Below are 16,435 nucleotides of genomic sequence, written 5' to 3'. Positions count from 1 at the left end.
AAAATAGGCAGAAGAAGAAGTACATAGGTTGGTTTAAATATGTGTGTTCGTGAGACTTAAAACGTTCTCAAAGGTTTCTATTTTGGCACTAAAGTACCAAGTACTCTAGCTTAAGTAATTCAAACTGTACCTTAGAGCCATTGCCAAATGAACCGTTTAATCAGTGCTGAGAGGGACAGAAGAAGCTTGCAACTAGAAAATTGATTTGGATACAGGGATATGAATACAACTACGTACTATATCGATTTCATCAATTTCATCATCATCATCATCATCATCATACACTTTATTTAAACACGGTAGAAACATCAGTTACAAGATTGAGATAAAAATAAAACCGTGATTTACATGTTTGCCATGTGGGAGTACGAGGAAGACATTAGACGATTGATCTCATTTTTAAAGTTAATAAAGGGAACTAAGGGCTCTGACGTGGCTCAAATCGTAACTCCCAGCTGCTCAAAGAGGAATATTTACGGAGGATATGCATTAAGATAATGTAATCATATACGACCTTGTTTTTTTTTAGGCGATACTTTAAACTAGTCACGGTGCCAAATCCAAAAGCTTCGAGGGTCAAAACTTTGTCAACGACATCTGGCAATGTGTCCGTAGTCATCTTGTTTTACGTACGATTTCAGGTCAGCCGGGTAGGCCTAACGGAGCCTTAACGGAGGGAGGGGAGGGAGGAAAAATCCAAAGCACGCTTAGAAGCTAGTGAGATATATATTGGGAGCAGAGGTCAGCATGAAACATGATCAGTCTGGAACGTTATAAAATTTCTGTAAATTTGAGTAAATCACTCATTCATCAGATATATTAATGTAAGCGTTAGGGGATTGGACACGAGTCTAGAGTATTATGGGATGTAGAGAGAGAGAGCACATGAGGTGGAGATTAAAAGTTGAGTTAGCTTATGTGTCGTCGTCTCTTCCACGCAATAACAGTAAGCCACGCAGCCACTTGGGGGTTTCCAAATTACTGAAGAGATTTTGCTTCAAATTAAACGAGCTTTTTTTACCTTGGAGAGAGAAGATGGATTATGGATTTCCCATATTACACCTACTTGTAGAGAAATATTGATAAGGGTTGAGCACCAAAAGATTTGGTATTGATGTTTGTTTGGGTGTGATATTTGTATCAATATTTGCTCGGTAATCAACGCGATAGCTATAATACTTTCAGTTATGATATCAATTCGGTTAAGTTCAAGATCACGGCTTTTGCTCCCCACATATCTGTAATGTATTGCTTAGTTTCGATACTTACTATTGGCCCCAGATATCTTTGCACATTAAACTGGAACCTCTTTATCGCATATTAGCTAATTGCTCCTACCCAATTTATGAAACATCTTGTTTTCTTGTTATCTTCTTATAATTAAGGAATAAGGATAAGGAAAGCAAAGCGATCTCCCTCATAATATAGCGTTTTTGGATTATAAGTGTATTAGAGAATCTGGGAAGTATTCAATAATGAACTGATTTTCATGCACGTAAATGGAGGGCCATTCGGGAGTGTATAGACATGTACGCTCTACAGCTTTTCACATCATTGGTCCATTATTTTTCAGAGAAAAATGGTTTTGCGTTGTGCCAAAAATCAGACAGGTCTAAGTACGACGTGATTCTAACACGAATAAACAAAGAATCAACCAAAAATTAAAATAAGAACTTGTCATTGTCACATTTGCCATTCCTGCTTTGATTCAGTGATGAATGGCGTATATAGCATGACACTCGCCTTTTTTCCTGACCGACATCTAACTATAAATAACCTGTGATATCCTTGCAGATATACGATTTTCACAATGAAGTCATCTGCTAGAGACAATAGTCTCACTTTACACTGAAGCAAGATCAGCAAAGCACCAGACCTGATCCACAACAAATGGCATTCCTTGGGAAAAACAGGATTAAGTTTATACAGCTAATAGTTTCTACTACCTCATTTCTTGCTGGTAAGAGTGCGATGTACAGAACTTTCATTTGATCGCTCCGTACACATACTTTTGTACTATATCACTAAAGTACTTTTATTTTTAGTTTTTTCTTATTTTTAACCTCGACAAGAAACGGTTTCACGTGTTTGCATTTATTCGCAGGCACAGGTGTATATAATTAGCGGCTGCGACACGTTATTACTTACATTTACTGGGACATCGTTATTTATTCGCATCCTCGGATGTCATGAAGTTGCAATTCGATAATATAACATTACCTGCAATCAGCAAATTACCTGGAAGGTAGTAGTTATTCCTTAATGGACACATCACCAAAAATAGATTGGTGCAGAAGTTTCTTCGCAGATAAATATTCACAAAGAAAGCATTGCAAAAGTGTTTAGACTGTTTAGGTAAGGCTGAGGAAGTTCAGTTTTCGCAGAAGCTCTCCGTGTAGTTTGGGTGAATATTGAGTTCTGAATGAATTTTGCTTACGGAATAATTGTCTATTTCCATGCGCTTCTCAGGAAATACTTCAAATCAATAACATCACAATCCTACTTTTGTGAATAGCTCATTCCAGCTTGCATTTGTTTGTGTAAAAATATCTTTTACATATTATGTAGTCAGTTAAAATGGTAATTAAGAAACCTTATTTATTTTTTTCTGCCGTGAGAGCTCCCTAAAAAAACCTACAGCATACTAAGTAAAATTTACCTACCTCTTTTCAGCCATTGATGTTTGCTTTTTTTTCTAAGTTTTTAATTCGAAGTTTTTTTTAGACAAAAAGTATAGTACTCATTTTAGATTAATTGAAGTCGGAGAATGTTTCCCTGAAATGATCCTCTCGTAATCTACAGGTTTCCAAATTCTCACAATAATTTAACTAGATTTTGGCCTATCATGACTGATTAAAATAAAGAAAAAAAAATAGATAAATAATTAACTTGCGTAATGGTAGACGTTATTAGGATTAAGCAAAATCCTGAAGACCGCCATAAGCCAGTCAACACAAGCCAAAGTTTTTTTGCCTAGTTTATCATTTTCTAATTATACAAAATCTATTTTAGATATTTCCTTAGCGGCAACGTTAAAGTTTGTATAGTGTTCTTATACTGAAGCGCTGGTCCGCATCTAAGAACAATAGAAGATTTATAATCACAGTTCTATACAGCGAACACATTCTAACACTAAACACCTGCATTCTGGCACAATGTGAATTGTTAGAATATTCTGAAAAGGAAAAGAAAAGAGCAATAAAAATCATCTTTCAAAGAAAGATTGCAGGTCTTCTTGCTTTGTCGTCTAAGTGGCTGTGGAAGGTTATTTTGGTGACTGTTGTCTGTTAAATGACATTATATTTGCTTTCCATCTGATTTCTAACTATACCTAATTTTAGAGATCGCCAATATCAGGGATTATCTGTATCGTTCGTCGTTCTTCAACACAAGATAAGAAAACTAATATAATTTATAGCCAAATTTACATCATTTGATAAATCAGTTATTCGTATCTGAAAACAAGGGAAACAATCTGACTTTCTTTTCAACTTCCGAGTTTAAGGTTTTGGTTTTCCAAATATATTTAGAAATCTGTAGCAATCAAACTAAAAATTAAAAAAATAAAAACCGGTCCATACGAAATCAAAGTAGCATAAAAACAAAAAACTCCACTTTTAAAGATGAAATGTTCAGCATGTCGCAATCGTGGAACATAGACAATTGATAAACTTGCTCATTAAAAATAATTATAGACCCTATTCATAAATGGCTGCTAAATTAAGATTCTTTTGTATGTATTTAAATTATCCCAACTAGCCTCGTTTGAGAGTAAAAATTCGTTTGAATTATCAACTCAGAAACGAGGTTAGTTGGGCTAGTTTTAATACTTACAAAAGAATTTTTTAATTGGCAGCAATTTATTAATCGGCACTATTGATTAAGTCTATAAATGTTTCCTGGGAATAGCAACTGGTACCCATCTGGTATTGAAATTGTTCTCCAATGTTCAAGAGTGCTATCATTTTAAGCCAGTGTCGTAGGTATTTCTAAATAACTTTGCGAACTCAATTATCTCCCATTTTTAGTGACTCAAATTGAGAGTGAAGAAGTTACCTACACATCATATGACAGCCATCAACGCTGGTCATCTGCCGCGAACAACTGCAATAGTAAGGGAGCCTTCCTCGCTAAAATAAAAAACCTAGACGAAATTGTTAAAGCTAGACAGACCTTCAAACAACATCACACTACTGACTACTGGGTGGGTGTCAAGTACGACGAAAGCTTAAACGACTTTGTTTGGGCGGATGGGACTCGTGTGGCTTCGAATGCAAATTTTGAAGCAATTGTGAACAGGGCTGAGCAAGGCAAACTGGACTTTTCGAAACGGTGTTTGTATGCTACTACTGAAGACGTCTTGGTAGCGGATGATTGTGGAGCACATAGAAAGTACATCTGTCAAGTTGGAGAAAGTGACGACGTAATTATGACAAGTAAGTAAAGCCTGGTCCTCACAAGCGACGCAAGCATAAGCATAAGCATAAGCATAAGCATAAGCATAAGCATAAGCATAAGCATAAGCATAAGCATAAGCATAAGCATAAGCATAAGCATAAGCATAAGCATAAGCATAAGCATAAGCATAAGCATAAGCATAAGCAGAAGCAGAAGCAGAAGCAGAAGCAGAAGCAGAAGCAGAAGCAGAAGCAGAAGCAGAAGCAGAAGAAGCAGAAGCAGAAGCAGAAACAGAAGCAGAAGCAGAAGCAGAAGCAGAAGCAGAAGCAGAAGCAGAAGCAGAAGCAAAGGCGTAGGCATAGGCATAGGCAAAGGCATAGGCATAAGCATAAGCATAAGCATAAGCATAAGCATAAAAGAAGCTTATTAGCCTCAAATGTGTGTGTCAAGCAACGCGCTGTTCTTTTGCTCTTTGGCATAATTTACTCCAAGTCCTCTGCTATTTTGAAAAGCAGTGTACCTTGGGATAAATCGAAAAAAACAAAAAAAAAAAACACGGTTCATTGGGATATAGCTTACTTGCCTGCGAAGTTGGACTAATCGGACTTAAATATGTGGCCATGGTAGCGACGAAGGCCCTGAACTAGTTGTATCCATCCCCATCTGCCTGGATTGCATGCCTGGCGTAATCGGTGCCTATGTCGTTGGCATGTCATCAGCATACATAGTATGTATAAGAACAGGACTAAGAGTTTAGACCGTTTTAGCATCAACCCTGGCCTCCGTGAGTAAGTTAATAAGTTTGGCAATCCACATTTTCTCTGTCTGTCGACAAATTTAATAATGTTCCAATTGCGATGAAAATTGAAATATTTTACTTGTTTGTTGTTTATTATTGACTTAATATGAATATGCAGGTTCACCTTCGCCTCAGCCATCATCTCACGTGCATGTACAGTCTTCATCACCCGTAACGACAGCAACAGCAACAGCAGCAGTAACAACAAAAACAACAACAACAAATACAATGAAGCTAGCAGCATCGTCATTACCATCATTGTTGTCCTCATCAGCATCATCAATTTTAACTTTATCTCCCTCGATTTCTCCCACACCATTGTTACAAGGATCGTCCCATACAGTTACTTCATCGTTACGTTCACCGTCTTCAACCTCCATTCATTCTTCTTCATATGGCTTCCCTACAGTGAGCTCCACAACTGTTTTCCCTTCCTCACGCATAGAAAAGTTGGTAAGCTTTTTGATGCCGATAACTTGTCTTCTATTTGTAACTTTGTTTAAAGAGTTTCAATATTTTTTTCGTTTCCCAGTGATGTTTTGTAATTATATTAGTGGATAGTTTTGGAATATAAAAATGATGAATACATCACAAATGTGCGTTACCTTCATATTTTTATCAAATTCAACGATTATTTTCGCTTATAATATAAATGGAACGAGAGATAAGATAGCGGTAAAAGCTTAATCAATCTCTTCTTTCCAAACTTCTGCCCACCGTTGGAGGGGTCTCGAAAAGCCAGTTACAGTATTGTAACGAAGATGCGACTCTAACAGTTTCTAGATACAGCACCAAAGAATAGAAATTTGGCTTTTCATGAAATGTTTCACTAAAATGACAATGTTTCGAGATAATCGAACAAACAGGCGATTTTGCTAGACATATCTCAGTATTGACTGTTAAGTCGCAATCAAGGTAGTTATTTAAACGTGTCGAATGCGGCTATTCACTCTTAAAACTTAAAATGCTTTAACATTACCTTTGTTATTTTTCTAGATAACAGAACATGACAGTAGACTCAAGCAGCTCAACGCTAGCGAAGCGTCGTCCTTAGCGGTAATGATGATAGTTAAGTCGAAAGTTGTAAATACATTTGGGTATCGCCGTAATTAAAATATGCAATGTTATATTCAATTTTTGAGGGCTCAGTCGGCATTTTGCAGATGGAAATTTAAAGAACCTTTTTTAGTCAATTTTCTGGCAGGAAAATACGTGTGCTTTTCCTTTTGTTTTATCAGTTTTCTTTTCTTTCAAAATAGTTGTTGAAGGATTCACTGGTTACATGTATTCTATTCTAATGTTAGATGAAATTTTTGGCTCAGAATGCAGCTTTTTTTTTTTTTTTTGCCCTTTTCCAATTATATGAGCGAGGGCGTCTCTTTTAAATATTATCGAGCAAATGATGAAGCTAACTTGAATCTCGTAGCAGTTATAGTACATTTCAGCACTCCAAGGAGTTTAGTAAAGGAATACGTTATGAAGACTTACGTTATAGAGAGAGGAAAATTGAAGATTAAAATTTAACGTCATTTTTGGGTTTTCTTGCAGGATGCTGTAAACCTAACTTCAAAGCTACTTGAGAATGTGATTGAAATACAGAACAGTGGCTTGAAAACCAATATTCTAGTTAGCTGCGAAAAGTTGGAGAAGTTTGTTTTGCAGTACGCCAGTCTTCACATGACGTCACACAATGGCTCCGAGACGGAACTTTTCATGGTGCAGCAAGAGATAGGTAAGGCATTGAGAAAGCCATTACCATCTAGCTTTATTATTTTATTCTAAAATTTTATTCACTGAAATAACACAAATCCATAACTATTCAATATAAGATATATTCAATACAAGATTTCAAGGTGCATCAGTATGGAATTCCATCGATGAAGATATGTAAAATGTTTTTTCTTTCAACCGGCTGCATGGTATTTTTAATTTTTATTTCGGGTAGCGAAGCTAACACTGCTATTATTTTCGCTTTCACTCTATAACATTTTAATTTCTAACTCTGGGGTTAAATTAAAATTTTTAAAGTCTTTGTTGTTTACTGTTAGAAAAGTGTTCGCTCTTCTTGGATTGTTTCTACCCAAGCGCTGCGCAATTCCATTCATAAAACCCTGCCGTTAAGACTGCACCTAATAATTGGGGATCCAACGCTATGGGTATAAAACGACCTTACTATGCAATTATACCGAATTAGTATGGTGCATATTTGTATGAACTCCCTGTTAAGTGTATCAAACTGTTTACGTTTAATAATCAATGCATTTTCCCACATTTCATAGTATTCATTCTATATTTTCCAGGATGTTCTATTAATTTTAATTTTATAGTTCTTGTCCCCCTTTACCTTTTTTAAACGTCTGGTTTTATTTTGCTGTAGTATTTCGATTGATTTAAATATCTCTTCTTTTTTTCGCTCGTCTGCCAGGCATGACAGTAATGAAACTACCTGCATATCATAAGCGTGATGTCATTTTTCCATCTGAAAGAAGTTCTTTTGACGAAAGTTTTATTCAAGAGGAGAAGGGTGCCATGAGACTTCCCGCCAGCCTCTTCGCTGCTAGAGGTAACGCAAATTTATTGTTTATCCTTTTTAGGTTAATTGCACTTGATTACCTTAAATTTTGACTAACTCCTTGCCAATTCGCAAGAATAGGAAGTTAGGTGTCTTCAACAGACAGTCCATCTCATCAACTTGTTTGTTGTAGCAATTACTTGGTATAATAAGTATTTTGGAGAATGAAATATTTTTTTCCATATTTATTCAATCTGTTTCAGAACGCTATGTGGTCTGTATGCTGTACAAAAATGCCGCCGAATTAATGCCCGAAGAGGAGAATGGGGTAGATAACGAGTAAGTATTTTTTTTTCTCTTGCTGTTTTGTTTTGATATTTTCAATAACTGTGCGAACTCCTCACAGGAAACTGAAAATAACTATAACGGCCAACTATAGCCCAGACCATATCCGACAGTACGTTGACTCGTAAAATTTTGTTGAAACGACATTGCAACGGCAAGTGAAATTAAGTCTGCTCCTATGAGTAAGGTTTTTCCTGATATTCAACATACTTTTTCTTAACATGGTGATCAAATGCGAGCTTTTTGCTTCTTTAGATTGGAAACAACTATTCGTTCCCGGATTATATCTTGCTCAATAACTCCAGAAATTCAAGGCATATTAAACGATGACGTGATAATCAAGGTTAAAAATAGAAAGGTACGTAACAGGAAGAAATTTAAAAAAAAGATACAATTCAATTTAGAGTCAACGAGGACTAGTTAGAAGATAGCAATGAACTTAGAATCTGAAAAACTGTCGGTTTTGTTCAAGGTTTTTAAGTCGTGCCCTTTAATTTGTCTTCATAAGGCGTTGTTCAGTTGTTCAAAAACGTAAATTATTGATTAGTTGAACGAAACAATTAATTTTTCAGTGGTATGAAGTTTTCAAGCAAAACATTTTTCTGCATTGTAGCCGATTGGACTGATTCCCACCAGAACATGAAGACGATTGTAAAAACTAAGTTGTTGCAGTAAATAATTTCTAAACGTCATTTCTACTCATTTTTGGGAGATATTATTGAAACTGAATGTCGACTCAGTTGTGTACTTAAAGTAGACAGTTGTAACCTTCTGGCTGCAATGCGAAATTGCAGGAAACGTCAAACACCGTGAAACATGTTAATGTCCTTTCTTCAGAGACAAACGACAGCCAAGAAATCGAGCTGTGCATTCTGGGACTTCTCTATCAGGTAGATAAATTTCCAGAAAATCTCATGCAACTTGTTAACAAATGCATTAGTTCCTTTTTGCTATTTTTCTCGAAATTATCATCAATCGTTTTTTACATGGTTGACTGATTGATTGACTGATTGATTGATTGACTGAATGATTATATACACGAATGATAGTACACGCATTTCAAACCCGAAAAAAGCAACAACTTCTGTCAACACAACTACTTCTCCCACTGAAAAGCCAACCTAAACATTACTTCTTTCTATCCTTCCCTTGAGAAGCGATCGTTTCCTACTCTTCGATCATCCACAATAAAATTTATTGACTGGGAAAGTATCTCCTTTGGTGTAATATCTCCTCTCAGACTACATATTAAGCATGCCTTATTAGGAAGTCCAGTGGTACTTCCGCTTCCTGTCGGCTTCCTCGCACATCTTCCCTCTTTCGCTACCAGGCTTCTTTCGAATTTTGATTTTGATAAATTTCCTTCTGCGTAGAACAAAGTTTGACGGAGCGTGGTCAAAAAAAGGTTGTACATTGGTCCAGGAAACAGAAGAACACACCACTTGCCAATGTAATCATTTGACAAATTTTGCTGTTTTAATGGAAGTGGGAGAAACGGAGGTAGGAAAGTCCAGACTTCACTTAATCTCATTTCGGTACGGTTAACCTAGCCTTGTCAGTTTGCAGCAAAATTTAAGTTTATAACTTTTTTTTTAGATTCCAGATGGTCACAAGTTTGCCCTGGAGATGGTGACCTACATTGGATTTGCCCTGTCTCTAGTCGGCGAGATTCTTACCATACTAGTCTACTTGATTCTTATGTAAGTATCATCTTTTTCCCCTTTCAATTATCCTGTAGTATTTCAATAACGCGCTTTTTGAAATTAAAGGTATCACAAGAAGACAAACGTCTTTCCCATCGAGTTGGCGGTGAGTGCAACGCTAGAGCTCAAGGGGAAACAATACTCACTGGAAGCTATCTGTTACATTGAAGAGTTTCCCTATAACACAGTGATAACTATATATGTCGCAGTCTCGAGGTATGTGTCCAGTCAAGTACTAATCCAAAGTCCAAACAGTTCCTACCCAAAGGATTTCTCCCAGTTTTGATTCCGCTCATGTGAAAGAATTGCGGTGTTTATGGGCACATTTTTCGACAAGCATCAAAAATGTGTACAGTTGTACAAATCAAAGCAAAACAAACACGAGGAGGAACGATTCTGTAATCGATAAAAAAACCTCCTTTTGAAGGCTTTTGAGTCACTTCTTGGCAGGTTTTCTTTAATAGGCTTTTGTTTTTGGACATTTCTGCTGAAAATTGCGCGGAGAGTCTTGATTGTAACTTGCAAATGCTAAGACCCCTTATAAATTCTGAAGATCTCTTTCGTTTCTTTCCAAGGAACCTAAGAACTACGCAGTCTCATATTCGGCTAAATCTGGTCACCTCTCTGGCCATTGCCCAGTTGATATTTATGGCCGGTATCAATGCCACTTCGGTGAAGGTAATTTCGATCTAGTTGTTGTTGTTGTTGTTGTTGTTGTTGTTGTTTTTTTTTTCCATACTTAATAATATACAACATATAATATAAAGTATTTAAATATTTCTTGGCATTTACCACTTATAATGATTGACTTTGTACATAGCACATGACTGAGAGGGGCCATAAATAATGGGAGAAATTTCATTCCAAACTTGCGAAAACTATAACCGCAAACGTTACAATGAGCCTTTTTTATTGTTTTGCTTGTTCAGTTGTTTCTTCATTGTTTCGTTGGTTATATCGAGCGTAAAGCTGCATGACTGTTTATTGTTTTGTATTTTTACTCATTCGACATTCTTTGTTGTCGTTAATTAATAGATATAATTATATTGAATTTATACATTAAATGTTTAGTTTGAAATTTTCCATTGCCTGAGTTCTCGAATATGATTTTACGAGAAAAAAGAGAAAATCAGCAAAATAAAAAGCTTACAGGAGACAGGAATTAATCACTTCTACAAGGTTTCTGAAGAGCAAAACATGAACCGACAGTGTAATTTTAATTTTTTCATGTTATTTGTGTTATTTCATATTCTTCTTTCAGGCTCTGTGCATTGCTGTTGCTATAACAGTGAACTATCTATACCTCGTTGCTTTTGGATGGATGGTTATGGAAGGAGTTATGTTGTATTTGAAAGTCGTTAAAGTCTTCAATATTTCCACAAACAACATGTACTTTTATGGCTTCGCATGGGGTAATAAAATTAATACATAAAATCAATGCAGTAAAGAATAGACTTTACGTGCTGCTTTTATGTACATTGGCGCTGAGTTCGTTACGTCCTCGATTCGCTTCTGACGTTCGTAAGAGAAGTATCACTTACATCGTACTTGTTTACCAGCTTCTGTTCTCCGGCTACTAGTGTAGACAATTTCCCGTAAGGGAATAATTATAAGTTGGAGCGGTTTTACTATCCTTTCTTTTTCTCACAGTGTGACCTAGTGAACATACAAAACATTTTTGTTCTTGTTTCTATTGAAACTAAAAACCCTCGTAAAAGTTTGTGCTCACTCCAAAAAAGGGAACACTGTTCACACTTCACACAGCAAAAATCTCTTGTTCTCCCAAACTACTACTATTGTTCCTAGCTATAAGTCAAAAATCAGTCAATGAATGAAACTGTAAACGATATTGAAATATTTTCTTTGCGAAACTCAAACATCAGTCTAGAGACCCTCGTACATTTATTTTCATCACTGATTTCACGATACAGAGAAATTAATAATAACCTGCTGTACTTTATGTATTTTTCTTCAGGCGTTCCAACAATCGTGGTTGCAACTACCATTTGCACAAATGTTTTGGTTAACGGGGATATGAGCAGCAGCATGCGGGAAGACGTGTGAGTATGAATGGTCACGTGTTTCTTTCTACTCGCATGACGTCATGTTAAATTAAATAGAGCGAAAAATGCCAAGCTTCTCTTGGTACTGCATTCACTTGTCAAAACAGAATTGGCAACTATTTTCAAGAATCAGCTTAAAGGAGCTACGTCACGGTTAGGGCGTCTTGAAAAGTTTAGTCTAAATTTTTCAAGTTTGCCGTTTGTAATCCGTGTCAATCTTCTCCATCCTTAATTAACCATTCTTGTTCCTTTATGGTTTATTATTATCTCTTTGGTGTTTTTCCATTTTAGTAAACTTCTGTTTTCAGGTTTCCTTCAATTTAAAGGGAATTCAGTAGCGGCCAAACAAAAAAAAAAAAAAGAAAAAAGGGATATAACTCGCTTAATGGACACCGGCTGTAAGGGCTGCATCCTATGCTGCACATAATGCCCTTCAAGTCATTTATTTTTTTTATTGTATTAATATTAGTATTAGTATAGGTTTTTAGCAGTGTCCCCTAAGTAGTATGGTGTTTTTGTTCCCAGGCTATAAGGCTTTTTGACACTTTAGTAAAGTTCTCACTCGCTCACTCACAAAAAAAGAGAACCGCCGAGTACGGTGACTGAGCTCCTTTAACTGTGCATTCTTCAACACGTTATGCCTGACGAGTAATTGTGTTTACAAAATTAATTTCATATGGATTGAAGTCTGATATGCAGTAACTGAACAAAAGCACTTGTTCACGCTTCTTTTATCTTTGAAGAAACCAAAACACATGAAAGTATCCCTCTAGTTATGCTTAATTCCTTTCTTTCGTTTTCATTTTTTTAAATTCTTTGTTATAGTTGCTGGTTCTCATTTTCGTCTGGTCTTGTATGGGCTTTTGTTGGATCTGTATTAGCTGCAAGCTTGGTAAGTTGAAAATTCTCTTCTTACAAAACGTCACGGACGTATCTTTGAAAATCTGAGAAGAAGGAAAACTATCGAACGCAGGGCTAGATTTAATAGCGTCATAACCAAGCTTGTTATCTTGCACAGCACCCTCCAGACTGTCTAGGAAGATCGTGGTTGCAGACCTGTCCGAGTATTAATCTGTTATTTTGATAATAGCCCAATCTGATCAGAGACGATCTTGATTCAAGCATTTTTTTTCTTTTAGGTAAACTTAGCCATACTCATACGTATCACAGTGGAAATAATGAGGCTAAAAGATATGTCTGGCAATTCGGAAAATCACTCATTCAGGCAAGTAGTTTAGCTCTGTTGTTGGCAGATGCTACAGTCTGCGAATGCTGTCGTATATTGTAGTGTCAAATCGATGGCTGGTTGACTACAGGCGTGTTTTGCCGTATCACGTGTTGTTTTCGTGAGATGCGCTGCACTTTTAGCAAGTCGTTAGTGCTGAAGAACGGGGCGAGTAAAATAAGCTGTGATAGTACACAAACTAACAGGCGGTTATCAACAGGTGTTTTGCATGCAATAACTGCGTTGTTGTGGTTATGGTTGTTTGAGCGGTTTTTAATTGAGTATCGTAAAACTAAACCCAAACCTATCACTCCAGTCGATTACCGTGAACGACACAGACAACCCAATGAACCAATCAAAACTCCAACTAAATACGTGTAGATGACTTAGAGCGCGGGAAAACGTGTGCAAGTGAGTCAAGATTGGTTGGTTTTGGTTTTACTTCTTATTGGATGACAAAGTGGCAGGAGCTTTTTAAGGGGTTTAGCGAAGCAAAGCAAAACCAATTACTTGCAGACTCTCAAGCAAAAAGTTTAGTAAGCGCTCTGTTATTGATGATTGTGTAGCGATTGTTTAACTTTATTGTTTTTCGCCTTCATTTTCTAGGCAAAGCCTGAAGGCGTGTGTGGTGCTTTTCCCTTTGTTTGGTGTAACCTGGTTATTCGGTGTTCTCACCGTCACGGATGCAGGGCTGATCTTTCAATATTTATTCACAATTCTTAATTCTTTACAGGTAAAAAGAAAAGTCAAACGACAAAATAACATCATAAGAGAAAAAAACGTGGAAATTTCGATAAGATGCCACCGAAAATTCAACAAAATAAAATTCGCCAAAATTTACGGATGGTAGTGAACATTCGTGGCAGCGAAGTTTCGCGGCCATTTTGAGTATCAAAACAAAAGTTCGAAGAAAAGCAGAGGCGTGGAAAATTTATGGGGTACGCAGTTACATGGAAAGGCCACAGTGCCCAAGTAAATTTGATAAAGAAATTTTCAGGGCTTCTTAGCTTCTTCAACTTTAGAGCACTTGTCAAAATCGTCTATTACTCTCTTGCAGGGATTTCTCATCTTCATTTTCCACGTTGTCAGAAGTAAAGAAATCAGAGCGGCGCTGGAAGCAAGAAGACAAAGATGGGAAACGTCAAGAAATGTGTCAGTGGCGAATGAAAAATCCACTCTCGGCAAGGGAACATCGAGCACAATGAAACCGAAAAAAGCGTTTGTGGTAATGAACAAGATTAGCCCCGAGACCGTGATGAACAGCAAGAATAGCTTGCCTTCTGTTACATAAATTATCATGTACAAATTATTTGCATAAATTATCATGCTAAAACACACTGATTCTGAGAAACTTACGGATTTCGATAGCAAAGGCGAGTACGTTATGAACACAATTAATTCAGAAACGGTTGCACATCACCAGACTGATAAGCTAAATTGCCAGCTAGTCGATAAATTATCATTGGCAAGACTGAAAAGAATATCTTAATTACCAAAAGTTGCATAAATGGTTATAATGAATGAAACTATTGAATGAAAGCGTTTTCATCATATAATGAACTATCGCAAGGAATGAGACGTCAAAGAATAGTGATATTGCAATATTACTGTTAAAGATGATTTCCAGTCCGTGCTGCTCAGTCTCAGCACCCCAATGTTTGTGAGCCTCACTCGATGAAATGCGAATCGATTTTCTTCGTTACTTATACTGCTTACCTTATCTTTGCGGCATTTATATTCTTTTTTCCAACTGTTTCTTTGCTTTTTACAACAACGACGTTGTTTCATCAAGCGATGTCAGAGAGAACAAAGCATTGAGCTTTGCATCTATAATGGCGGTTGACATGAAACTTTGAGTTTAATTCCTGTAAGTTGTTACGAAATGTGACATTTTGTGACGCCTTACATGAAACGGAGCAAACAAAGTGAACAAACTCCCGAGGGTGCGCAGTGCGGACTGAAAAGCATCTTAAAGTGCATTTCATTCTTGCTTTTCAATCAGTGTTACAAAATTGAAAGAATTCACTACACGAAGATAGCGAAGGAAGCTAAAATTGTTATAGATTGATATCATCAGAGGCACAATCCACACACAGATTTAGCAGATATCTTAATGATTATTTTTAATCCTGAAATGTTTGAGAGTACCAGATACAGAATATCTCAAAATCACATAAATTATACTTGACCCAATAATTCACAAGATGAGATCTGACATTTTAAAACCACCAGCGTGATTGAAAAACATCATAATCCATTCAGGCGCATGTTTAACAAAACAGAACGATTTATATGTAGAAAAATGTAAATAAATGCGTTTGTTCTTTGTTGTTTAATTTGCTTCTCCTCATTCCATTTGGATATCATGATGCGTTAGTTTTTGTTCTTCCAGTGTATATTACGAACTAATATACACTATTCTCTTTTTCTCAGCTCGTGAGCGGGCGGAATCAACAAATCCTGCAATCTGATTGGTTCCTGGAGCGGGAGGAATTTTCTCATCCGGACCGCCACAGCGGGCGAAATCCGTCGAGTTGATCTATTTTCGCGAACGAATTAGCGGTAATCTTCAATCTTTCGCCCTTTTTATACTTCCATAGACGATTAATCAACGCAAATTTATCTCTGTTCACCTTTAAATAGCAAGGAAAGTCACTGTGAGTAAATTCAATTGAGTTTTTTAAAGTTGTGAGAGTTTGTTTGGCTGTTTGTAACTCGGCGCTGTAATGGCGCGTAATCCTGTGTGTCGCTCTCTGAACAATTTTCAGTAAAAAATGTAGCAATTTCAGTCGAGTCTACCTCTCTGATCGTTGCTGTAATTTTGAGATAAATTCTGTGGAATACACTTAACGAATTTCTTCGCTATCTGCTATTCAATTTACGGTAGAAAAATCTGATTTCGAGTGATTAGCAGCGACTGACAGAAATTGTTTTTGTAGTACAACTTCAAACTTTGACGAAATTTCACACCGAAAAACACTTTTGGAGAACTTAACTGGTGAACTAAATACAACTAACATAAAGTAGTTCGAAATAAATCTGTCCTTTAATACATCTTTCTTTGTCTAGTATCCGAGTTATCCGCTTGTTCGTTCGTTAGAATTTTTTCAAGTACGAATGGTTTGTAGACGGTGCGTAAGCCGATTCAGCGACAAAGTTGCATAAACAAACCCATTTGCAGGCCAGTTTACCACAACAGAAAAAGATAAACATGTTATTGTCCGGCTTAGGGTCGGTCCGTATAGTGAAAAACTGTGACCTCGGGCATTTTCAAGACCTCGGTCACAGTCTTTCACTATACGGACCTCCCAGCCGGCCAATAACATATATATATATATAGGAAACAGGATTTTATGTTTATCCCAAGATGAAATGAATACATCACATATT

The 16,435-nt window shown here is 36.6% G+C and overlaps 1 protein-coding gene across 1 annotated transcript in view; it reads left to right on the top strand.

Moving 5' to 3' along the window:
• LOC145495036 (adhesion G-protein coupled receptor D1-like) overlaps positions 1-16,114 on the top strand; it is a 20,065-nt gene extending 3,951 nt beyond the window's left edge. Inside the window, exons 3-20 of the mRNA XM_081474613.1 lie at positions 1,795-1,960; positions 4,029-4,436; positions 5,316-5,650; positions 6,194-6,253; positions 6,746-6,929; positions 7,623-7,760; positions 7,973-8,048; positions 8,310-8,412; positions 8,892-8,944; positions 9,428-9,554; positions 9,651-9,754; positions 10,333-10,435; positions 11,019-11,169; positions 11,733-11,817; positions 12,646-12,712; positions 12,960-13,045; positions 13,652-13,778; positions 14,103-16,114. Coding sequence (XP_081330739.1) covers positions 1,891-1,960; positions 4,029-4,436; positions 5,316-5,650; positions 6,194-6,253; positions 6,746-6,929; positions 7,623-7,760; positions 7,973-8,048; positions 8,310-8,412; positions 8,892-8,944; positions 9,428-9,554; positions 9,651-9,754; positions 10,333-10,435; positions 11,019-11,169; positions 11,733-11,817; positions 12,646-12,712; positions 12,960-13,045; positions 13,652-13,778; positions 14,103-14,336 — 2,511 coding nt within the window. The 5' untranslated portion in view covers positions 1,795-1,890 and the 3' untranslated portion in view covers positions 14,337-16,114. The remainder of the gene's footprint in view (positions 1-1,794; positions 1,961-4,028; positions 4,437-5,315; positions 5,651-6,193; positions 6,254-6,745; positions 6,930-7,622; positions 7,761-7,972; positions 8,049-8,309; positions 8,413-8,891; positions 8,945-9,427; positions 9,555-9,650; positions 9,755-10,332; positions 10,436-11,018; positions 11,170-11,732; positions 11,818-12,645; positions 12,713-12,959; positions 13,046-13,651; positions 13,779-14,102) is intronic.
• The last annotated feature ends 321 nt before the right edge of the window (positions 16,115-16,435 follow it).

This window comes from Orbicella franksi, chromosome 8 (genome assembly GCF_964199315.1).
Source record: "Orbicella franksi chromosome 8, jaOrbFran1.1, whole genome shotgun sequence".
Lineage (NCBI taxonomy): Eukaryota > Metazoa > Cnidaria > Anthozoa > Scleractinia > Merulinidae > Orbicella > Orbicella franksi.
Note: the sequence above shows the minus strand (reverse complement) of the source record. Positions and strands in the feature narration are given on the sequence as shown.